This window comes from Hesperophylax consimilis, chromosome 6 (assembly GCF_061612785.1).
Source record: "Hesperophylax consimilis isolate HC1 chromosome 6, BYU_Hcon_1.0, whole genome shotgun sequence".
Taxonomy (NCBI): Eukaryota; Metazoa; Arthropoda; class Insecta; order Trichoptera; family Limnephilidae; genus Hesperophylax; species Hesperophylax consimilis.
Genome location: NC_142841.1, coordinates 36900255 through 36916633, shown reverse-complemented (window position 1 = coordinate 36916633; position 16379 = coordinate 36900255). Strand labels below are relative to the sequence as shown.

Genomic DNA, 16379 nt, shown 5'->3' with positions numbered 1-16379 from the left:
CATCCTTGGGAGTACTGTGTGGAGTGTCTTTTTAGGGAAAGGAAGTTTTAGGAAGGAAAGAGGTATGAGAGGTAGGTAGGAATTTGGGGGTCAAGGTGTCCAGGAGTGAGAGATATGAATCTATCTCTCCCACTGCGGTGCAAGGCGATGAGTCGAGAGAGTTCAGCTGGAGAGGTCAAAAGGTATCCGTCAGCCAGTCTTCCAATCTGGCCGCCACGCAGTAGGCGGGCAAACGCATCCACCGCGAAGATTTAGACAAACCTCACCCCAAAGTGCTAAGTCACCAAATGTACTTGCAAAGCACTTGGGGTGACTTACAGCAGGGGTGTTGGTTATCTAATAAATGGTTCTCCAGGCGGCTGTACCTATACTCTCTTCCCAAATTGAAGATATATTGTTAATGCAATTATAACAGCTTATGATTTTTTGGGATATGTATTTGTTGAGACAGAATAGGATGTCATAAAAAATTTAAATAAAGGCATTTTTCGTACATCTTCCCCCTCATGCTGCGGCTTCAAATTGTTTTCGAATAGCTCTGTCCTGGACCTTTCAGGTTCATGACACATCTGAGTAGTCAGGTCAACCTTCCACTTCCTCATCTCCTTCTCCTCCCCACTCCCTCCACAACATACTGCAACTGGTGATGCTATCGTACTACTGGCTTCAAGCAGTTGCGGTTCTTGTGCAGCATTCGTATAGGAAACATAAAAGGAATTACCTAGTAAAACACGCATGTTCGTATATGTATTTTTATTTACCGTTAAGTACCATTCATACAAAATCCAATCGTTATTTACTACACAAAAGGTAACCTAAACAATTACTGTTACGAAATATAAAAAGTTATGAGCATTTTTGTGTTTTATTATAATTAATTAGAATATAAACATTGAGAATGCTTCCCAAACAATAATTGCATTCTATACAAAATCTAACTTGTTTTTAATCTCAATCCAATTTTACAAGGGAGCACATTCATACACATTTCACAATGTACATTTGATAATATTTACCCAAGTCACATCATAAGAGCAATTATTATTATTAGTATTATTTCATAATTTATATAAAATAGTCAACAAAATCAAGTTACCTACTTTGTAATAATACGTTTCACTGTAGGTGTACTAATACGTTTCACCATACATAGTTGTATTAAAATGATACATAAACGTTAAAAAAAAGGATTTTTATAATATTATGTTAGTTGTATTTTGAATATTTTTTTTCTAATAAGAAGTCAATTATAAACGGTAGTGCCATTTATAAAGAAGCAAACTTTAATTAGAAATTTTTAAAATTATATGTTGCTATTAGGGGGTATTTCACCACCTCTAAGTAAACAGCCGGATTAGCACTACTCGTCGAGTAGCATTGTATATTATCTTTTTCACCACCACTGTGTAATGCTGTCAAATAAATGCCTGTTTTACAGGCGTGTTAAATCTAAGATGAAAATTACTTGACGAGTAGTTACTCAACAGTTTTCAGAGGTGGTGAAATTTCCTCTTAAAAGTGGATTATACTTGAAAAGGATGTTCGAAATGTTTCTTCATACTTTCCTTGCGCTATCCTGATTAAACTATTACATCAAATGACTACTGATAGATTTATCACTCGCCTAAATTATTTGGCAGACACAACATTAATGAGCTGTCCTTAAAATATTAAACTCATGTTTTATGTTATAGAATCTATTTTAAACACATCACAATAATTTACAGATTCAACATATGAAATATAGTAGACACATAGACTTTCAAGTTAATAGACTTGCCCACGATGAAATCTGGGTTTCATTTCGACAAGCTGGAGGCAAACCATGTGATCATATTTTTGGCATCAGGAGGGTTTGAGAATGCTTTGAATAAATTATGAAATCAGTTGTACATTGACCACCGAAGAGAGCACGTTGAAATAACCAGACCATGCGCAGAAAAGTAAGGTAAATGTTTGCAGCGTTGTCCATTGTGGGACTTTTCTACGCAGGATCGGAATGTTCATTCGTAAACAAATCGCCTGGTATAGCGACGCTAAAATTGAGACTAAATTGTAACACATTTGTAAAAGTGTCTTAACTAAATAGTGTAACAATGGAGATATTACAATGCGAGTTGCCTGTATACTATCAGATTAATTTATTGACAAATCACCTGCCACGCTCTGCACAAGAAGGTTTGTTCCCCTTTTTTGATTGGCTAATCTATTAATTTGGATGTCTATGACTAGACACAATATGTCTGAAAAAGTGAAAACGTTATTTTACAAAACAAATCACAATATAAAATTATTATTTGCTTGGACAAAACATGCACTATAATAATATATCATAGTAAAGAGTTCTTCTTTGTCTTTAACAAGGTACGCACGCCCTTTCAAATATGTTTGTGTGCGTAATTTTATTATATATGTACGCAGATGTTCTGAGCCAAACATAAATTGAGCATATTAAATAATACTGAAACTGGGTCAAGCAAGAAACTGTGTTTTGCAAGAATCCAGATGCAAATTAAAGTAAACCAAATGGTTTCTTACCTTGACCAACAGATAAGCAGGACTACTCAATATTATTTTAGTCATTGAAGATAATTTAGTATATCTAAATGAAACAGAAAATAAGAAGGTAACAGTCGCAATTGTGGATAGAACAATACTCCAACTGAAATTTTATCAAACTCATTTAAATTTAAGAATTACCAAAATTATCCTCAACTAATTTCCATATTTTGTTGGCTGATCTTTTGCATGATTACAAAGTTCTACCTGAATATATTATTTGTAACCTAGATAGTGTCTCAGATATACCGATTTGTTTTATTTATATGGGAAATGAGACATCTACTAATTTTTTCTAGAAGTCTAGAATGAATACTCATTGATCTATCGATCTCCAGTTGAAACCGTTACCTTTTTATTTTCTGTGTCTTGTTCTGTTTCATGTTTCATTTAGATTTATTAACATTATCTTCTTCTTCAATGATTAAATATTACATTGATGTGTATATGTATAACCTTCAAAAGTTATTCCAATAAATTTTATTTTAATCCTTGCTATTATTAAATTCATCATGTGGACTTCTAATATTATTTTTAATGATTGTTTTTGTTATTTCTTATTGTCCATTTATAAATAAATTGGGAACACGTCACATAAATGTATAATTTGTCATCAAACAAGAGTCATCTGGACAGGAGCCAAGGAGTAAAGCGATATTTTACAGAAGACATTTTAATATTACTACACATTTTATCAGTGTCTTGACAACCTGGCCATAGAAATTAATGGTTCTTTGCTGATTTTATGTAATCAAAGACCAGAAATAATAATGTAATGAAAGCACAACGTGATAAGGTTCCGCTATGGCACAATACCTCAGTTGGCACTTGTGGACGGATGTGGATCCAACACTATTTTTATGATTAAACAAGACGAATCTCACTTATTATTATTCCCAACGGCAACCATAAAGTGATAATTGACTGCAAATGGACTAAACCAACCTACTTGCATCTAACAGGTTCCTATCTTTTCACCGAGACTTGTTAGTTTTCATTATTTTTTTCTAATAAACGTTTGTATATGTTATAATATTGAACATAGCAGGAAAGCAATCTTGCTGAAACAGTCGCTTTTTCTGTGACGATGTAACATAATATTTTCTGCTTTTGTTAAGATTATATTTTGACTGTTACGGCAGTATTGCTTTCTAATGATGATATGTAATGTGAACATGTAACTAGTCGAAGTAACAATGGATGCACGTAATATTACTATCGAATTGAATTCATTCACACTTTCCAACGTCGGATACGGTCTGATTCGATGTTTACTTCAGTTTCTTTTAAACAAAGAAAGATTGGAAGAACAACTTCATGGACATCTAATTTATCGATACAAAAAAACGTTTAGCTCGGTATGTACACACAACACACAAACATAAAAAAAACGTTTAATTCTATTTGGCATCACCAATAGTAAACACATTCTTGACACGATACACAAACAACGGTTGCTTCACGACTTAGGACTAGTATCTTAAACATAAAATAATTCACAGCAAACTTTATTTGATTTCCACACCCACTAACGGATTTCTGTCACATGGTTTGATATTAGACGTGAGTTCCACATTAAATATCTCACTTAGACGTGAGTCCCGCACTAAAGTATCTCACTTAGAAGTGAGTCCCACACTAAATTATCTCACTTAGACGAGATTCCCACACTAAAGTATCTCACTTAGACGTGAGTCCCACACTAAAGTATCTCACTTAGACGCGAGTCCCACGCTAAAGTATCTGACTGAGCAACATGTCCCTACACGTCGTGTCCGTCAGAACTCAACGGGCATCAGCCTTTGCCAAACGTGGGCAGTATTACAGAGACTGTTTTTCTGCCAGATGATATGGAAGCAGAGTCAGACTTTCTGGAGGAGGCTGTTAACAGTTCATTCTCGGCAGGTGTGTTCTTGACACTGTTGAGTTCTTGCATAGTGGTCAGTTTGCACTCCACTGAGTGGAAGTCGTTGCTGGGGGAGACGAAGGCGAACGTCTCGGCCTGGTCTCCTGAAGGCATCGGCGAGCTGAGGGCGCTCTCCACGTCGCAGAAATTGGATCTGGAAAAAAAATAAATTGACATTACGACCCTTTGCAACACAAAAGTTATAAATCCACCAAATGCAAAATTACTTTTTGATGGGAAAATATGCTTTTCTCCATTATTTAAGGCACACTTGTCATTAGTCCATATTTACAGGTACATATACACACCTGCTATGACTGCACCAACTTTAAAATTGCTCTCCTAAACAATTTATCTCCAGTGACTTGACGTCTTAGTACTCCAACGGTTCGATTTTAACTTTATTTAAAAGGCTGCAATAATGTAATTTAAAAATGTCGTTCGAAGTTCCTAATGCATTTAATTTGTAACAGGTCAGAAAGTAACAATAACAAAACCTGCATCTGAGAACAAAATGACTGAGTAGGAAAACTAGCAGGATATTTCCACCTCAGGGAGACTCATGCTACCATTGGATGTCTATTGTAGGAAATGTGAAGGGTTAAGAAACGACGATTCACCTATGGTACCATATAAATAAAATGGAGATGGTTTACATAGTTCCCATGAGCGCTCAGTCCACGAGTGAGGCCCATTTTACCTGATTCCTTTGACAGTAAGCCAGTTCCTTTGATCCCCAGTTCACCAGAGTTCTCATTGGATATTGGTTTCAGTTTCCTGGTTCCACAATGTGTCTTCCCAGGTAGCTGAGCCTTGTTCCCATTAGGGCGGGACATTGGCATCATAGGTGTATTGGAGTCTCTTCATGCATTTCCTGCATCTGTTAGTTTTTTCCACTCCCAATAGCTTTGTGTGTCTCCTGAGTTATCAGTGTCCCGTTAGTAGTCCTACCAGTTCCCTTAATGAGTGCACTGTTCATATTGAGTATTTGCCTGGTTCGCCTAGGTCTAGGATCTGGTCTGTTTATGAGTACTTTGGATTGACTCATTTTGGGTGCCACATATGGTACCAATAACCCGCCTTGTAGGCAAGAAGGCTCAGACTTCTTGTGAGCGATGCTAAGGAACCAGGAGACATTGCCAAATACCAAATAATGACAATCCTGATCTGATGAACTTCATTAAAGGGTTGTGCTTACTTGTGGTGCGGTGGGGGAGTGGGGGTGCGCGAGAGGGGGAAGCTGGCCACCTCACGGGGCCCTGACAGGGAGCGGATGGAGCCAAAAGTCTGCGTAGGGCTGAGCGGGGCGCCGGGGGCTGACAGGCCACTGGAATAAACAGCACAAAAACCAAATTAGTAAATTAATTTATTTAGTAAAAGCATAAACCCTAAGATTTATATCTACTAACTTTTGAATCAAAAATTAACTTTTTTTTAAACATTTACTAAACAACTATGTCATATTTGGGGGGTAAAATTCGGTTTAGGGGAGTCACTCGAATAACCGAAATTGAACTTGATTTAGACTAATTAAGGGCTGGGGAATCCGAATCTGTAAGAATTAGGTGGGGGTCGGCACTATTAACTGAGTTATAGGGTCATGAAATTTCGTACGCGATATATAGAAACCATGTTTTATTTATCAACTATGACTTAAGAAAATCAAATCAATAACTATTTAATACTTTTGAAATTTCAGTAGTGCCAACCAAAAAAAGAAAAGTTTTGCCATATAATAATAATATTTTTTTACAAAATAGGTTAGGTTTTTAGTTTGGGTTAGAGTAGGCAGAAGAACATGGGAAAAAGGTATTAGAATCAAATCACAAACCAGTCTATACAAACCTAGCGTAGCCCACAAACTACTTGAAAACTGGGATAAAACTCTAAAGGGGACGCGAGCAGGCGTTATTAAAGAGGCAATTTTTTGTTACAGGAAATAACATGGAAAAAAGGTATTAGAATTAAATCACAAACCAGTCTATACAAACCTAGCGTAGCCCACAAACTACTTGAAAACTGGGATAAAACTCTAAAGGGGACGCGAGTGGGCGTTATTAAAGGGTCATTTTTTGTTATAGAAAATCACAGTTAGGTTAGGTTAGGTTAGATTTTAAATAATAAACTACAAATCTGGCAAATGATATTTAATTTTCAGAATTTTCCATGCATTGATATTATTATTATATGGCAACACTTTTTATTTTTTGGTTGGCACTGCTGAAATGTCAAAGTATAAAATAGTTGTTAATTTGATTGTTTTTAATTCATAATTCATAGTTGAAATAATATATAAAACATGTTTTCAAAGTGTCGCGTACGAAACTTCAAGACCCTATAACTCAGTTAATAGTGCTGACCCCACCTAATTCTTACAGATTCTGATTCCCCAGCCCTAAATTAGTCTAAATCAAGTTCAATTTCGGTTATTCGAGTGACTCCCCTAAACCGAATTTATTCCTATTTGGGAATGCTATTTGGAATGCTGCACATAAAAAAGAAAAAAAATAATGTGTAGTATAGGAGGGAGGAAACACAGAAGCCGGCATAATGATATGCACAGACGAGCTGTTGAACTCAAGAACGAATCTAATGTGACAAAGTTCAATCGTGTGCAAATGTTGGGTATGAATTTGGCATGTTTTCCGACAATGCACTAGTGCCGGAGAGATCAATGACGCAGAAAAATAAATTTTAAATCTTCCACATATTTTTATAGTTTATGAAAATACCCCATTGACGAAATCACTGAAATTGCTGCGAAAAACGAGATCCTTTTAAGTAGAGGTACCTACTTATAATTTTATGAAGTCGTAAAGAGATGTAAATTTAAAAATAATTTTCATCGATATTTAAAATTATTTTCGTCACAGAAATCAAATAATCGAAAATCAAAACATTTTGAAATTTTGTTAAATTAATTGCAAATGCGTAAATTGGCACATAATTGCTTCGCTGGAAAAGGTATTTAAAACGGCAGGAATATTTGTAAGGTAAATTTGTATGTAGGTAGGTACTTTCATTAGCGATTCATTTTTTTTTTATGAGAGGCCCCACTGCTTCCAAACGTCTGGAGTCAGTGAGACAATGGCGTCCCCAATTGGGGTATACTGCTGAAGGTAGTGGGGAGGGGAAGGAGACGGGGAAGAGGAAGGTAGGGAAGTACCTGGCTATTCATATTTGGTTGTCAAAGCCATTTCAAGTAACGTTTCAATTCTGAATGGTGGTCTTACACCAGAGCCATACTGAGAGTATATTCAACTCTGTAACGTGCCGCAAGTACACTATATATTATTTTTAATTAATTAATTGTGAAATAACACAATATCATCAAATAGAATTTACTTGCGCACGCCGGTATTTGAACCCGCGATTTACCAGTGCTTTACCCCCCGACAACGGAGGACGTCATCTTATATCAGCAAATAGCTGGTATCTACGTGAATTTTTAATATAGGTAGGTACTTTGACTAGTAATGGACTCAATCAAAAATTTCGTTTGAAATACATTTAAGAATACTAATGATGTTTCAAATAAATTGCTTAACCGGAACATAATTATATTTGAACGATCATTTCCCGCAGGTAAATTATTTACACAAAAATAAAACATAAAAGATGTAAAAAAAATAAATTGCTCATGATTTAAAACGCCGTATTTACTAATACATAATTGGAAACCAATTAATCTATTTATGGATTCTTTCCAATAAATTATCAAAAAAGCGGAGAACGTTCCAACTAATTTATAACATAAGCTGGTACTAAATGATTTTTTTCTTTAAATTTTGGGGTTATCAACAAACGTTAATAAAAAGGTACTGCGTCAGAGATATAAAAAATGGTTAGTACTCGTAGGTACTGCAGGTAGGTAGGTAGGTACTTTTTCTTTACTGGTTACTTATTCAAGAAGTTAGGTACTGCGGTGTTATAATGATTCTTTTCTACACAATGAAGACATTATTTCAACCGGCGATGAAGGCTGTGATTGTACCACTTCCGCTTCACAAGAATAGCGACCTGAGACCTCCGTTGCTGTAACCTGTTATACACATCGACCAAGTGTTACATATCTATGGTTGTACACCTTTACAATTCACCTGAGCACGTGTGTACCTACCCTACGCCCGTTGACATTGACGCAGCCACTGTGTCAGCCTTATAAGAAAAAAAACACATTGACGTATTCTTTCGTAGATACGTACAATTTGGCCGAGCGCTGGAGTCACAAAATAAGATCGTGTGAGAAACTGGACGATCCGAGATGTGTTTAGCATAGAACCACTTATTACTCTTATTCATGAAAATATTCCGATATATTCGGATTATATATTCGTAATTTACTAAAATTTTATCAGGAAGCAGCATGCAATCTTGTTATTGACCGGGTTACCAATAATTTCAAGAGATTCTTAATAAATTAGTAATACTCATTTTTCTCCGTGTGTAGAAAAATAATAATATTATCCCCATATAGTTTTACATGACAAAATTTAAAAAAAATAACTTATATCATTGATATCGCTATTCCAAATTCCTGTAATATTCAAAAATCTGTTTCTGAAAATATAAGAAAATAGAGATCAAAAGAATTTGGCATTCTCGGACTATAAAAATATTACCATTTGTTATTTCGGCTACTGGCATTATACCTAGCTCTCTCATTCAAAATTTAGGCGTATTAGATCTTGATTAGTCAAAGAATTTGTGTATAAAAATGCGAAAATCAGTCATTTTAAATACATGTAGGATTACGAAAGATTTTTTTTAATATTTATACTAAGGGATCAGTAGGATTTATAAGTCCAGTTAGGAGTTCTACCGAGCCGAACTCTCTGATATGAAAACATCTGGAGTCAGTGAATTGTTTTCCCATTTGATCCCTGGTGAGTTAACGTGTTGTTTTTGTATTGTTTTGTATTTATTATGATTATATAATGAACTTGCATAATGTGGATTGACTAGATGATCATCTGTGGAAAAGTGTGTGAAGGGTTTAGTTTTTCCTGTGGGGAAGATTTAACCCGGACATAAAGTCGGAAAAGATAAAATCACATCAATATCTATTATCCGTTGGAAGAAATTAGGCGCAGATCTGGAGGATTAATTGGACTTCATAGCAATGGGATAAATAGGAGAGAAATGGAAAAAGTAGAAAAAATACAATATTTATAAAAACACCCGTGTACTGTAAACTGTGAACACGCAACAGTATATTTTTGTTGTTTGTTTTTGGGGTGTTATGCCGTGTTGCGCAACAGTATAAAATATTATGGGTGGAAAGATATCAGATAACACGAATTAATTTAAAATGATAACATTTTATTACAAGCCGGGCCAAAAAGCACAGTTTCACAATGGCTACATATTATTGGTGGGCGGGAAAAGATACTCTTTCATAGATGGTGCTAATTGAAGTATTTTAATAAAAAAACACTTTTTGCAAGTTATGCTTTAAAATACTAATATTAAATATTTGTTTGCGCCCGTACATAAGCGGTATAAATGTGAATAAACAGTTTTGTCCACGCACAAACTCAATTATTTCAAGAAAGGCATCCATATAACATATTGGATTGAATCACCGATACTATTATATATTGTATTTGTGTGCCTCTCTTGAAAGAACTGAGCGTGATGTAGGTATACAGACAAAACTATTTATTAATTTTCAAACAAATAACTCATAGATTCTTTCTTCTTCTTCCTAGCACTATCCCAACTCATTGCCTAGGTAGGCTGTTGGGGTCGGCTCTTCTCGTTCTCAGGTTATAGCTTCTTCGGTTCTGAGTGTCGCTTTCATCTAGGCCGTTTCTTTGTAGGATTTTGGAGCATTGGGTCATCCAGGAGTTCTTTGGTCTACCTCTGGATGACTGTCTTTGAAGCTCTATAGACATTGCCTGCTTCACTGTGTGGTCTGGTGGTCTCCGTCTTATGTGCCCATACCATCTTAACTGTCGTTCCTCTAGCGCTCTGTTTATGTCAGTGACACCCAGGCTACCACGAATGCGTGAGCTTTTAATTTTATCTTTTAATGATACTCCTGCCGTCCATCTAAGTATTCGCATTTCTGCTGATTCGAGTTGCCTAGAGTAGGAGTTGTACATAGTCCAGCATTCGGAGCCATACATTATCGCGGGTCTAACAATAGTCTGGTATGTCTTTCCTTTAAGTTATATTGGCATTTTCGTGTCGCACAAAATTCCTGTTACGGATCTAAATTTCATCCATCCCACTCCTATCCTATGGTTGACATCCGCTGCACATCCTCCGTCTCTGTGGAAGAGTGAGCCCAGATACTTAAATGAGTCACAGTTGGCTAATGTTACTCCATCCAATTGCATCGAAGGAGTTACAGCATTTGGGTCTTCAAATGGTAAATACAAATATTCCGTCTTTTTCCTGCTAATTTTTAGTCCATTATCCTCCAGGATCTTTCTCCACCTTTCCAGGCTATTTTGTAGATCACAATGATTTTCTTCTATCAGTACTACATCATCTGCAAAAAGCATAGTCTTGAGAATACTGTTCATTTCTTGACTCGTTAGGTAATTCATGACCATTATGACCATTATGAATAGCATAAACAAATACTTAACTCATAGCATTACATGCAAAAAATGTTTATTAATAAAATAATTAATTTAGCGCCATCTATGAATTACATATTCTTTTAACTTTACCCTTAAACTAAATTCACGGTTAAATGTTTGACTTTGCGGTTTCTTAGGGGTTAAATACAAAACGTTACCGCACGAAATAACATAAAAAATTCTTTAGTTGTATTGTTTTGCGTTTTTACCATTTCCCCCTAGCGATGTAATCTGAAACGTTTAGGCTATTCAGAGAGACAGTCAACTTGGAATTATTAACCATACTTAATACCTTTAACCGCAATTGGAAACTCCACTGCAGTATTAGCATGCAAAGCAGATCGAAATCCGCCATCGCATGATTCCCTGGGTTAATTATTCCAGGCACGAGCCATTTCCTTTGGTCAGAAGTCAGATTCCAGAGTCGTATGGAAATATAATATAATAATATTTGCGAGCTTCAATGCTAGTAAAAGCTTTTCCATGGGAGGCGAAAGCTTTTCCCTTGTAGCCCAGTCAATGAAGGGAAAAAAAGACCCAATGTCGGAACTAATTCCCCGGAAGCTGAATTTTTCACAGATGTTAGAAGACCTTTAGACATGTATTTTTACAAAAGTCCCCGACTTTCCCCCTTGTGCTTCCTTCCCCACCCCCTCTTGAATATATTTTTCAAGGCCTTTCGGAATACGCTAATATCTCCTTAATGGTTTTATTAAATCAAATTATTTATTTTTTATTTAGTTTTTAATTAGTTATTCTAAAAAATTGTATTCTTTCATTTTTGCGAGAAAAGCTATACAATCTCTACAATTTATTAGTAAAGGAAAAATATCAGTTTTTAAAATAGTATTTCAGAATATATTTGCACATAACTTTTTTCTGAGCCCGTTAACGAAAAAAAATAAATCAACAAAACTTGTAGACAATATTTCTAGCTATAAAATAATGTATATAATAATGGGTTTTAATTTATAATAAGGCACGTAGGCTGTTAATAAGGAGCACGGCGCGCGGCGGCTCGACCGCGCAGCGGTTCGCGGCGCAGCGAGAAGTTACAAAAACCTAAGGAAAGTAATGATTAATTCGTGTGTTTGCTTTATTTTTATAACAAATTCATCTAACGTTGAAGAGTTTTATTGTTATTTACGTTTGATAGTTCGGATGGGAGGGGGGGAATATAAATATTTTCCCCTGTCCAATGAAGCGCTTTCATTATCCACTAACCGCCGTGCCCCGGTCTGGCTAAACAGTCATATTATGTTGTTTGTTTGTTTGTAACTTATTATTTAAATAAAGGTATGTGGGAAATTTATGGGAATCAGTTTACGCGTCCTCAACAGTAACCCACATGCTCCAGGAACATGAATATTCTCGGGCAAACAGAGCCTACACTTTAACAGCAGCGTCTCTTGTCCACGTAATGAGAAAAGAATACCGAGATATTGATGGGAAATTAAGACAAATAGAAAATATGTATCAAGATTTAGTTACGTGGAAAAAAGATATGGAGGAGGTTAATAATTATGACAATCTAAAAGAGACGATTCCATATACTGAAGCAAGTGAAGACAGGATTAAGGAATCTTCGATTAGGACTGCCAAGTTGTGGCTTTACCTTCTACATTGAATCGACCTCATGCTTAGATTTATATTTGTCCGGGAATCGGAAAATGCACTTAAATACTATTGTTGATAGGCTTCAATTTTTCCACCGGCAGGACATTTACCATACAAAAAATCAGCACATATGTATGTTCAAAGTATGTTGCAACTCGAATCAAGAATAACTAAAGAAGAATATTAACTATTCACTGAAAATGTGTGCTTTACAATAAGAAGAAGCGACAGATATTGGTCCGGTACGTGGACGGACATGATCATCGAGCAGTGTCTCATGCGACCAATGAAGTCAGTAGGAGGTTTGACACTTGGGCGCGGAATCACTGACAGCGCTTTGTCAAAGTGGAAACTTGGAACCACTTACTGCGTGAAAGTGTAAGAGAGCATTGAAGAATTCATCGGTTTAGAATTTCATTTGACTGAACAGCATGTTGAGCTGCGCGAATCACGGAAGAAAAGGGATGAGCTAGATATAGGAAAATATACATCATGGCTAAGACACCACAGCCCGTTCACCAAGCTCTCAGGGGAGCTGATGTCCTTTATCTTCAGGGTTTGTTTCAGATAATAGTGTCAATTGTGATAACGCCTATGAGGTGGGCCTGGCAGCAATGCAAAAAATGAAAGGATGTAATTTTGGAGATATACGACTGAAAAGGAAAGACATGGTGACTACCCAGCAAGATTCAAATCCGCAACAGTTCGGACGAGACAAGTTGCAGTAAACCCCCAACAGCTATTTAACAGAATACTGTGCATTATTGATAGTCCTAGCAAGCTTTAGACCTACTTAGGATATGAATTGGCTTCAAGACCCCTTCTATTTTTTATGAAGTCTCCCTTCGTAAAGGAACAAAATCATGTATGGCGAAAGTATTTAGCGAAAGTATTCTTGATGAAGTTGATTTGGAAAATGCTGCAATAGTCATCGATGGGGGATACCTCCTATACTCTGTTGTTTGGCAAACTGAAACAACTTACGGAGACATCATTAAATCATACTCACGTTTCGTCCATACTAAATTTGGCAAACATTCTATTGTCGTTTTCGATGGATACCCTGAAGAACCAACTGTAAAATATGAAGAGCAAATACGTAGGTCGGCTAACAACTCATCGTGCGATATTGCATTAAACTTCACTATACGTTGTTTGACTAAGACGGAAGCTTTCTTATCTAATAAGAATAATAACAAAAAATAATTATTGAAGCACTGTGTCATGAATTTAGTGAATCTGGTTTGAAAACTGTCACGGCCGCAGGTGATGCCGATATTGACATTGTACGTACCGGCATCGAACAACTAAACATCTTCTCACAAGTGATTGTTGTTGGCACGGATAGTGATCTTTTGGTATTACTTGTAAGTCTTGCTACTGAAGAAAAATCTATTTTTTTCTGTAAAGATGTTGGTGGAAAGGCCCCTTCAAGAACTTTCTACATCATAGAGAAGCCTATAATGTTACTTAAAGATATTCGAAAACATATGCTATTTACCCATGCCATTACGGGCTGTGATACGACCCCATCTTTATATGGGTTAGGAAAGATAAAAGCTGTTGATATGATGAAAAACAATCCCGAAGCAAAACGCGCAGCGAAGCATTTCTGGAAAAAGATGCAACTGAAGAGAACTTTTTGCAAAATGGGAAAAAATTCGCTCTCGCCATGTATGGTCTTGGTAGCTACTCTAATTGAAACGAAGCTCGATACTATAAGTTTACCAGACTAACGACAAAATCAGCTTTTAAATCTAAATTTGACTTGACAAAACTACCACCGACTTCAGAATCGTGTCATCAACATTTGTTGAGAGTTTATTTGCAAGTACAGTTTTGGTTAGGAAACAAACTAAACCCTATAAACTGGGGATGGAGGTATGAAACTGTAAATGAAAATGGTGGAAAGAAGAAATTTTTGAAACCTTTTTCTCCTGATGACCTTCTTTCTCTGGTGTCCTGTTCCTGCAAGTCTGGATGTGGAAATTACTGTGGCTGCAGAAAATCTGGATTTACCTGCTCTGCCATGTGCTACAACCGTAACTGATTATCGTATCTGAACCAATGGTCTGAACACACCCCAGTATGATGAAGAAATGGAAGACTCTCTTGACTAGAAAATTATTTGAATATTTGCCTAATTTTGTCATAGATAATATTTATATATAATATAATTTACAAACCGTTTTGTCATTATAATATTTTTAAGGTATATTTTAAGAAGCTTGTTTGAAAGTAAACCATTTTAGATCTATGCTCTATTTTAAGTGATTTGTTGTTTCGGTATTTTATTGTTGATAGGTGCACATAATAAAAAAGTGAGAATTACCACAAAAGATTTTTTAGAACTTCGCCATAACATAAGGTCTGCAACATTTTAATGTGGTGAAAGGGTAGTCCCATGCTGTCGTAGGTATTTTTGGCTTATTTCACATAACTTCATTTAAATAATGAGTTACAAACAAATATACAACATAATATGACTGTTTAGCCAGACCGGGGCACGGCGGTTAGTGGATAATGAAAACGCTTCATTGGGCAAGGGAAAATATTTATATTCCCCCCCCCTCCCCTCCGAACTATCAAACGTAAATAACAATAAAACTCTTCAACGTTAGATGAATTTGTTATAAAAATAAAGCAAACACATGAATTAATCATTACTTTCCTTAGGTTTTTGTAACTTCTCGCTGCGCCGCGAACCGCCGCGCGGTCGAGCCGCCGCGCGCCGTGCTCCTTATTAACAGCCTACGTGCCTTATTATAAATTAAAACCCATTATTATATACATTATTTTATAGCTAGAAATATTGTCTACAAGTTTTGTTGATTTATTTTTTTTCGTTAACGGGCTCAGAAAAAAGTTATGTGCAAATATATTCTGAAATACTATTTTAAAAACTGATATTTTTCCTTTACTAATAAATTGTAGAGATTGTATAGCTTTTCTCGCAAAAATGAAAGAATACAATTTTTTAGAATAACTAATTAAAAACTAAATAAAAAATAAATAATTTGATTTAATAAAACCATTAAGGAGATATTAGCGTATTCCGAAAGGCCTTGAAAAATATATTCAAGAGGGGGTGGGGAAGGAAGCACAAGGGGGAAAGTCGGGGACTTTTGTAAAAATACATGTCTAAAGGTCTTCTAACATCTGTGAAAAATTCAGCTTCCGGGGAATTAGTTCCGACACAAAACCTTCATTGACTGGGCTATTGATACAAGCGCGTAAAATAACGAAATAAAATATTAAAAAATCTTGTTTTCAGGGCGAATAAAGTGTAAAAAACGCTCCTAATGTACGCCCAGCAGAAAATTTTTTGGACAAGGTCAAGGAATTCATTAATTTAGGTTTGTAACGAGCTTGTTTACCCAGTAGGTATGTTTCAGAAGTTTATCTAAGTTTGAATTGTCATGTAAATTATACACAGTGAGTTACACATATATACTCTGACTCTCTCTCGTATGCGATGTTCACATAGAAAAATCATTTATTCCAAAAATATGTTTTGTCTAAGTGTTTGTTATATTTATCGTAATACACACTCATATATATATATATGAATAAGTATATATATATACGTGAAGAAATTGAAGATGTCAAATATACTTTAAGGCGAAACTTAATGCTAAATCACTATTTTGATTAATCTTTATAACGAATTGGTGTACATTATAAATGCACAAAAAATATGCTTT

General features: G+C 35.6%; 1 protein-coding gene across 1 annotated transcript in view; it reads right to left on the bottom strand.

The window, feature by feature from the left end:
- Positions 1 to 55: 55 nt before the first annotated feature.
- The window catches only part of LOC149423304 (uncharacterized), a 109907-nt gene continuing 93583 nt past the window's right edge, over positions 56 to 16379 (bottom strand). The window contains exons 6-7 of the mRNA XM_089632642.1: positions 5664 to 5792; positions 56 to 4619 (exon numbers count right to left, since the gene is read on the bottom strand). Of these exons, the coding sequence (XP_089488768.1) occupies positions 4355 to 4619; positions 5664 to 5792 (394 nt within the window). The 3' untranslated portion in view covers positions 56 to 4354. The remainder of the gene's footprint in view (positions 4620 to 5663; positions 5793 to 16379) is intronic.